Genomic DNA, 9,709 nt, shown 5'->3' with positions numbered 1-9,709 from the left:
ATTACTGATTGGATTCCACGGGACATCAAAAGATCACGTGGACGCCCACCTACAAGATGGTCAGACTTCTTCGTCAAGACCCTGAATGATCGGTTTGAGGCTCTGCATGTTCCTAGAACGAACAGATACCATTGGGCTACGCTAGCACGCAACCGGGATGAATGGAGACGTTACTGGCACCCGCTCGAGTAAATCGATGAATAATGGGGATTAAGTGATTAAGTGATTAAATATATATATTGTTTTCACTCTGGGCGCCCCACAGGGGGTGGGCGATAGCCCTCCCCTCCCCAAGGGACCCAGCCCCAGCAGCCAACCTCCACTATCCAACCACCACCACGCTCCAGACCACTTTCCACACACTCGGGCCAGTCTCACATCTGATTGAAGATATTCCTGGACACATCATAAGACACTTCCTACCCATTATCCATAATTACCACACCATGTTTGATGGAGTTCAGACAGTAGGGAACAAATCATAGAGAGAAATATATATATATATATATATATATATATATATATATATATGCCAAACACAGTAACAACAAGCCTCATGATGGAGACATTACTGTGCCACTCAAGCAAATTGATGAACAATGGGAGGACTGTGACCGTGATATATATATATGTATATATATATACACAGATATATATATGTATATATATATATATATATATATATATATATATATATCGAATACGTCACGGGGAGCTTGCCAGGCTCTGCCGTTCAGGCGAGATACTCTCGGTAGCTTGCCGGGCTCTCCGAGAGGGGCGGAGGAATCGAACTCGGGTCAGCCATGTTGGCCGCATGCAAGGCAAATGCCCTGCCACTGTGCTATCGCTCCAGCCCCATATATATATGCCTCTCGGAAAGCCCGGCAAGCTACCAATAGTTTCCCACCCACATGGGCAGAGCCTGGCAAGCTCCCTGTGGCGTTTTCAATATGCCAAAAATAGTAACTACAACAGGTCTCATTCCTCTGACCCTGAAAGAGCCTCCAATCGTTGGGAAAGACGAGTAAGGAGAGGCTGCTAAAATCTCAGGGCTGGAACACATAGAGACATTACTGGTGTCTGCTGGAGTAAATTGAGGAACAACTGGATGACAGTTATACAGTGATATATATATATATATATATATATTATACAGTGATATATATATATATGCATTACAATAAACTAAGGTCCTGTCACTGTCCTCCCGTTGTTCATCGATTTTCTCAAGCAGGCCCAGTAACATCTCCATTGTGACAATATTGTTACTGTGTTTGGCATATCAAATAGGTCATGGGTAGCTTGCCAGGCTTTGCCGTGAGGGCGAAATACTCTCGGTACCTTGCTGGGCTCTCTGAGAGGGGCGAAGGAATCGAACTCGGGTTGGCCATGTTGGCTGCGTGCAAGGCAAACGCCCTACCCGCAGTGCTATCGCTCCAGCCCCAAACTAAAGGTGAAGACTAGAATTATTCAGGACTTAAAATTCGTGACATATTTCAAAGACTCATAGATGATAAAAATGTATTTGAGTTTGTTTCTCTTTGTGTTTGGGGAGATGACCAGGCACTACGTGCACTTGCAGAGCTCAGCTGTCATGTTCAGTCACACCTTGGTCACGGTGCTCCCTGGGGTCACACATTTGCTTGTGGCACTTTTACACACCTGGTTGCGATGCACAGGAGGCTGCACACTTTCTTGTGCTGGGAATTACAACCAGCACAACTTCCAGGACTGAACTTGGTGTTTGGGGAGCTGCAGATATCAACCTTTCCTCAAGGCCTCATGTTTACAAGACCGGGCTCCACCACGAAGTTATGTAACTATTGCAATATTTTGAAGAAAATTTTTAAGTAGTAGTAAAAATATTTGCATATTCAATAGTAGAAAAGTTAGATTGAAAATATCCTCCACTTAGCAGAATTTGCCAGGCATACATTAATTATCTTAACACCTATAAAGCCTGTACTGTTAATAGAGAAAAACCAGTAGAAAGTGTCAAAATTTCAAATGTATTAGCCATAAAATTTAACAGAGTAATTGTGTAGGCAATTTTATGAAAATAAGAGAGATAAAAAGAATATTTTTCTGAAAAATACATTACTTAGAAAAGTATCCATGTTGTAGTATTAGAAATAAATATGACTAAAAAGCTCATTAAAGTAGATGCATATGTAACAGGAACATTGTTTATGTTTTTTAATGTTCAATAAATCAGTATAAAAAATCTTTTTATTTTGCCTTAAGGATCAAATATGGGATTTTAGAAAGAATTTGGAAGCAATTTTAAAAGTATTTTTATCAGTCTATCAAAAATAATTTAGAATTTCAAGATAATAAATTCATATTAAAATAATTATATATATTTAATCACTAAGGCATCACTTTTCACCTTCAATAGTGTCCCATTTACATGATGAGCTACATGCCTACTCTATGGAGTGCAGGACAAGGAGATAGAAATATAAGAACCTGATGAGGCAGTAAAGAGAAATTCTAATAGGAATTTCAGGTGAAGGAAAAGTCTGAGAGACAGTATTCTAAGATATAATTGCTTCATTGTTTCATGACTTTGATACATATGGAAAACTATTACCCTAGAGTCCTGTATGAATTCCAGTACAATTTAAAACATAACTATAATAAGATCTCAAATATGATGTACAGTAGACAAATATGAGGAAATAATCTAAAAGCAATCATTAAATAAATAATGGACATAATGCCCAGAGTGGAAGATGTAATTTTTTTCCAGATTAAAATTCTAGTCTAGTGACTAAAATGAAAAGTAATCGAAGGAAAACATCATACAAATAAAGACACAAAGAGGAAAGCACCATATTTCATTGCATATTCATCACATCCTATATTTTCAATCCAAATAGTAGTTTATAACCTCTTACAAAAGCTTTGCAAGAACTAGAATTAGTAGACATATACATACAGGACATACCATCCTCCAAAATAAAACAGCAACAGGGAGAGACTGTAACATCCTATCCTCATCATTGTCTAGGTCAACCAGACCTTGTTTCATCATAAAGAAACAAGAGCCCTAAATGAGGATTGGGAGAATTGGGGTTAATAAATATACATATATAGGATCCAATGTGTCCCAAAAGCACATCCTTCTCCAGTGCTTATGGAACATTCTCCCAGACAGATCACAAACTTGAGCACAAATCACACACAACATGCCATTAAATAACTATTGTATCAAAGAGAAAATCAAAGAATAGCAGAAATCTAAGTGAACTAAATGCAGTAATACATCAAAAGAATCATACAATATGATCAGGGGATTCACTTCAAGGATGCAAAGACTGTTCAATATATACTAATTTATTTATGTAATATACATGTGTGTTATAGTATCATATCAACAAAAGAAAATATAAAGTCATATGACCATATCAATAAATGTGGAGAAACCCTTTGACAAGAGTCAACATCCATTGATGATTAGAGGGGAAAAAAGCCTTTAATGTCCAAGCTGTGTAAGGCACTGGTAGAACTTTACAAGAAAATAAAACATCTAACCCCATCAAAAAAATGGGAAGAATAGATGAACAGAAATTTCCTCAAAGAAGAAATATAAATGTCCAAAAGGTACATGAGAAAGGGCTCTACTTTTCTAATTATCAGGGAGATGTAAATCAAAATAATGAGATACTATTAGAGACACTAGAGAGACTGGCACACATCAAAAAGAACAACCAGTGATGATGTGGATGTGGATAGAAAGGGACTCATTCAATGCTGGTGGGAATGCCAACTGGTCCAGTGTTTCTGGAAAACAATGTAGACATTCATCAAAAGAAAACTAGAAATTGAGCTTCCATATGATCCAGCAATATCAATCCTGAGAGTATTCCCTAATGGCCACAAACACAAAGCAGAAAAGCCATCTACACTCCTATGTTCCTTGTAGCATTATTCATAATAGCCAGAATATGGAAATAACCCATGTGCCCAAGAACAGAAGAGCAGATAAAGAAACTATGGTACATCTACACAATGGAATACTATGCAACTATTAGGGAAAATGAAATCATTAAATTTGCTTATACATAGACAGACATGGAGAGTATCGTGCTGAGTGAAATGAGTCAGAGGAAAGGGACAGACACAAAATGATTGCACTCGTTTGCAAGATATCAAAAAAACAAACATAATATGTGAATAATACCCAAAGACAGTAGAAACAAGAGCCATGGTAGGACTGGTCCATGGTAGGAACTTTGCCACAAAGGCGAGGGTAACTGCAGACAGGTCAGTGAAGGGAACACTATGACAATGACAGTGGAAAATGATAATGCTGGACAAGAACTGAGTGCAGAAAGAAGGTAAAATGGTACACATGATACCTTTTCAGTAACAATATCATAAATCACAGTGCCTAAAAGGAAAAAAAGGAAAATATGGGAGTGAGAGAGAGATAGAGAGAGTGTGAAGAATGGTGTCTGCCATAGAGGCAGGCTGCAGGGACAGAGGAGGGGTGTGGAAGGGAAACTGGGAATATTCCTGGCAGGAAATGTGCACTGGTGAAGGGATAGGTGTTGGAACATTGTATGACTGAAACTCAATCATGAACAACTTTGTAACTGCATCTCATAGTGACTCAATTTAAAAAATTAAAATAAAACAAAACTCTCAATAAATAGGGAGAGAAGGAATGTAACTCAAGCTAGAAAGCCCATTTATAAGAAACCCACAAACAATGGCAAAAAACTGAAAGCTTTCCTTCTGAAATCAGACACAGGACAAGGTTGTTCATTTCAGCTACCGTTATTCCTTTCTTTAAAATTTAATTTTGTTTTAGTCACAGTGCCTGGCAAGCTCCCCATAGTGTATTTGATATGCCAAAAACAGTAACAAGCCTCACAATAGAGATATTACTTGTGCCCGCTCTAGCAAATCCATAAAAGATGGGAGGACTGTGCTATAGTGCTACAGTACTTAGTCACAGTGATTTACAATACTGTTAATGGTAGGGTTTCATGCATAAAACATTCCAATTCCTCACCCTCCACTACCTGCTTCCCTTCACCATTGTCTCAGTGTCCCTCCACTCCATTCCTATCCACCCCATCCTCCTGCGATGTACAGTAAACTTCTTAGTTTCTGTTTTATCCACTATTATGCAATACAATTTTTGAAGTACTCACCACAGCACCCAGTCAAAAAGAAACAAAATTCATACAAATTGTAAAAGAAGTTAAACTCATTTCCCTGCCACAGTTGGAGCTCCCTGTTAAAGAGGGAGAAATAGCAGAGACACAAGGGGACAAGGTTAGGAATGTGACCCCAAGAAAAGGAATTATTGGTAGGTGAGGTGTTGGAATGATGCTTTCAGGAAAAGTATGATTAACACTATTGCAAATTCTGGTATCTCAATTTAAAAAATGGCTTAGAAGAAGAAGGGAAAAGAAATGAAAAAGAAAAGAAGTAAAGGAAAGAGGAGGAGGGAGAGGGAAGGGAAGGAAAGGGGAAGGGAGGTGAGTTAAGTTACTGTTATGAAATGTCACAAGGGTGCACCTAAGTGATGCCTAATAAATTGGATGGCCTGGGCACCTCCTGATAGCCTACATGACCAAATAATCTAGATGGCCAGACACTGGAAGTTCATCATCTCAACATCCTCACCCCTATTTAATGGCACATATTCTTGGATCACAATAAAGAACACACCCACACCCATTTATAAAATAGGTATTAAAGGGGAAAGATTTCTGCCAAGAATCCTTTAGAAGCTGGGAGTTTCCCTACCATATTTTCCCTCACTTTTCCTTCCCTGAACATACTTTCTAGAAGGAGGGGGGAGAGGAAGAGGAAGGGGAGAGGAGAAAGAAAAGGAGAAGGAGTAAGAGGAGGCAGGGGAAAGAGGAAGAGAAGGTAGAGGTGGAGAAGGAAGAGAAGAAGGAGGAGGAAAAAGAGAAGGTGGAAGAGGAGGAGAAGGAGGAAGAAGAAGAAGAAGAAGAAGAAGAAGAAGAAGAAGAAGAAGAAGAAGAAGGAGGAGGAGGAGGAGGAGGAGGAGGAGGAGGAGGAGGAGGAGGAGGAGGAGGAGGAGGAGGAGGAGGAAAGTAAAACTCTCATCATTTGTAGAAAACATGATAATATACACAGAAGATCCTAAATATTCCACTAAAAACTCTTAGTAACAATAATCTAATACTGTAAAGTGCAGACTCCAAAATCAATACACAAAGATCTTTTGTATTTCTATATGCAAACAACAAGCTAAAAGATAAGTTTATTTAAAAAACATTTAAAATAGTATCCACTGGAGGCCAGAGAGGTAGAACAGCTGGTAGGGTACTTGCCTTGCACACATTCAAGCTGCGTTAGATTCCCTGCACTACGTATGGTCCCACAGCCGGGCCAGGAGTGATCCTTGAGTACAGTCAGAAGCCAGCATGAGAACTGCCAGGTGTGGCCCAAAAAGCAAACACACAAAAAAGTCAAATAAATGCAACTAGTAAAGAACCAAAGTTGAGACAGCAATGGCAGTTGTTTACAAAATAGTCCAGTTTACGCAAGTCCTCCCCTGGGCCCCACGAATAAACTAACACCAGCATGGCCAAAGGAACCTGAGACAGCATTAGGAACCAAATCCTCCCATCATTTGCATCTCCAGATTTAGAGCGAAGAATTCTGAGATAAACAAATGGAATGAATTGGAAATGATGCATCAACAGCTTCCTCCTCTTGATATAAAAGAGACAACTCTCCAGGATCTATCCGTCAAATGCTAGGGAAACATTTTTCCCCAGACATCAAGAGGAAGAAACTCAACAGGAGAAGGATGGTCAAAACTTACAATACCCCTCAACATGAATTATCACCAATTCACGCCATCTTCATTTTTACCATTCTAGGTATAGAATGCATCACTGGCATCATCGCGAATGGCTTCATTGCGGCTATCCATGTAGCTGAGAGGATTCAGAGTAAGGCGTTTTCCACAAATGGCCAGATCCTACTTTTCCTGAGCGTATCAAGAACAGTTCTTCAAAGCTTCGTGATGCTAGAAATTACCGTAAGCTCACTCTCCCCACAATTTTATCATGAGGAAATTGTACATAATGCATTCAAAGTAAGTTTCATATTCTTAAATTATTGCAGCCTGTGGTTTGCTGCCTGGCTTAGCTTCTTCTACTTTGTGAAAATTGCCGATTTCGCCCACCCTCTTTTCCTCAAACTGAAGTGGAGAATCTCAAGACTGATGCCTCAGCTTTTGTGGCTCTCGGTGATCATTTGCTTGGGCTACAGTACCCTCTTCTTCAGTGACGTCTATGATGTCTATTGTAACGACTGCTCCTCCATGCACGCCTGCAACTCCACGAAGAAGACTTACTTCACCGAGACCAACGTGGACATCCTGCTTATCCTCTACAGCCTGGGGATCTTCCTTCCTCTCTCCCTGGTCATCCTCACAGCCATGCTCATGATCCTCTCTCTCAAGAAGCACACCCTGCACATGGAAAGCAAAGCCACCGGCTCCCGGGACCCCAGCATGGAGGCTCACCTGGGTGCCATCAAAGCCACCAGCTACTTCCTCGTTCTCTACATTTTCAATGCCATTGCGTTATTTCTCTACCTGTCCAACCTCTTTAAGAGCAACAGTTCATGGAATATTCTGTGCCAAAGCATCATGGCTGGCTACCCCGCTGGCCACTCGGTGCTACTGATCTTGAGCAACCCGGGGCTGAGAAGAGCCTGGAAGAAGATTCAGCACCAGCTTTATATTTACCTGAAACAGTAGGGTCTGTGATCAGCGGCCCCAAAGCATGACAGGACACAGACCAACCGCCTCTGCCTTTGTTCCTCATCAGGATGTCTCTCTGTCTTTCTCCTTTTCTCCCAGAGTTGATCTTATCCTGACACTGTTTGTGTTTGTGTATGCAACTGGGTTTCATTTTTCACTTTTGCTTCATGGACACAATTTAACAGACCCAAGTCTTCATCTTCCATCTTTCCTGGCTCTATCTCTAGCAAGGATTCTAAACACTGGCTACACATTAGAATCTCAAAGGGAGGGATTTTTTTTTTTAAATACCAATCAAAGTACTGCCCTGGATCAGTGAAAAGAGGTATTTCTGGGGTTGGAATTTGAGTTCTCGGGGCGATTCTGATGGACAGTCAGTGTTGATAGAGCCACGAAAATAGAGGAAGGTTTTGTAAGCTCCTAGCAACTCCTCTCTTCCCCTGTATACATGCTCTTTAAACAGATTCTGATTATTTCAAAACCTTTCTGAAGAGCAGCTATAAATGCATTTTGTTTCCATCCTCAAAAGACATAGCCTCAATAATAGGGAAATATTTATCCAAATTAACAGTAAAACACAAATCAACCGAAAATCACAAGAAATTTAGTATAGATAAGGCATCATGTTTACACATATGCAAAATTTTATTCAGGAAGATCGTCATTGTAGTAATATTTTTTTTACCAAGGAGACACAGTTATCCAAACTGAAATATTATGGATATATTTTTTAAAGTGAGACAGATGCAAGGGTCTTGAAATAAAAAGTTTTCTAATCTACTGCTAAGTACAAAAACTAGGTGATACTTTGTGATTCCATTAGTGTTTCTAGTGAAATGGTGCATATGATTTATATATGTGTGTGTTGTGTGTATATAAAGTTTCTTGTAGAATGTACCAAAATTAGTTAAGAAGGGACTTCTGAATAGTGGTATCTGTGGGTAAATGAAACATTAACACTTTGTTTTATACCTTTCTGCATTGTCTGAATTATTTAGGACATGTGTGCACTTGTTTCAATTTTTTTAATATTTGTACTTATTTTTATTCCAGTGGAAACTATGTAAGTAGGAAAAGTTTTAAGCAGAGACTTGTGCAGTTGATCAAATCTCTCACTGTTTGTTTTCAGAAGAAATGAAAACCTCCCAAAGCATTAATTAAACAACTCATTCTCTTCTCATTATCCCTTATTTCCCTTCATATTTGCTCAATGGTTACCAGGGGAATGTAATGTGCTGTTAATCCATTGACATCTCTGCATTCCATCCCTCTATCTGGTCCATCTCTTATTTCTCTTCACACTCAGTTTGGACTACTAGCTAATCATTAAACTTACACCCTAAAAACATTTCCAATGCTCAAGAGATGAAGTGATATTTAGCCTAAATTTGCTTTGAAAGAATTAGAAGACAAAGTTGTGGAGAGTAAGAGAGGCTTAAACTAACCACATGTTGATGGACAAGGTCTTGACTATATGGCAGGAGGGAGGCGTTCTTTATACTAGTCTATGTAAGATATGCTCAAAATTTCCCTAATATAATTTTGCATATAAGTAAATTATTAAAATACTATCATTTTGGAGACCAGACAGACAGTACAGGAGTTAAGATGTTTTCCTTGCATGCACCAGGTGAATGAACCAGAAGTTAAGGTGTTTTCCCTGCACCCCAGCTGAACCCCCAGCACCACATATGGTCCCCATTAAGTAGTGATCACCAGGATGTCTCTGCCTTTCTCCCTTTACAGCCAGTAATGATCCCTAAGCATAGAGACAAGAGCAGGTGCTAAACACTGCTAGGTGTGATCCAAACACCCCTCCAGATATTCTCATTTTCTGGTTCCTAATCATCTTTATCCCTGTTGTGTTGAATAACCTCACTTCTGGAATTATTTTACTCTGCACTTACATCTGTGAGACTAATTTTACTTGGATATTTCATAAGA

At 39.4% G+C, this 9,709-nt stretch overlaps 1 protein-coding gene across 1 annotated transcript; it reads left to right on the top strand.

The window, feature by feature from the left end:
• Positions 1 to 6,745: 6,745 nt before the first annotated feature.
• TAS2R39 (taste 2 receptor member 39) lies at positions 6,746 to 7,762 on the top strand. Its single transcript, XM_056123945.1, has one exon. It carries the CDS (start codon positions 6,746 to 6,748, stop codon positions 7,760 to 7,762), a length of 1,017 nt encoding a protein of 338 aa, XP_055979920.1.
• Positions 7,763 to 9,709: the final 1,947 nt, after the last annotated feature.

The sequence above is a fragment of the Sorex fumeus genome, unplaced genomic scaffold, assembly GCF_029834395.1.
Source record: "Sorex fumeus unplaced genomic scaffold, SorFum_2.1 ptg000048l, whole genome shotgun sequence".
NCBI lineage: Eukaryota > Metazoa > Chordata > Mammalia > Eulipotyphla > Soricidae > Sorex > Sorex fumeus.
The sequence above is the reverse complement of the archived record's forward strand: the minus strand, read 5'-3'. Positions and strand labels throughout refer to the sequence as shown.

Excerpts from the sequence above, each read along its gene's own strand:
- TAS2R39 (XM_056123945.1), top strand. The coding sequence starts at position 6,746 with ATGCTAGGGAAACATTTTTCCCCAGACATCAAGAGGAAGAAACTCAAC.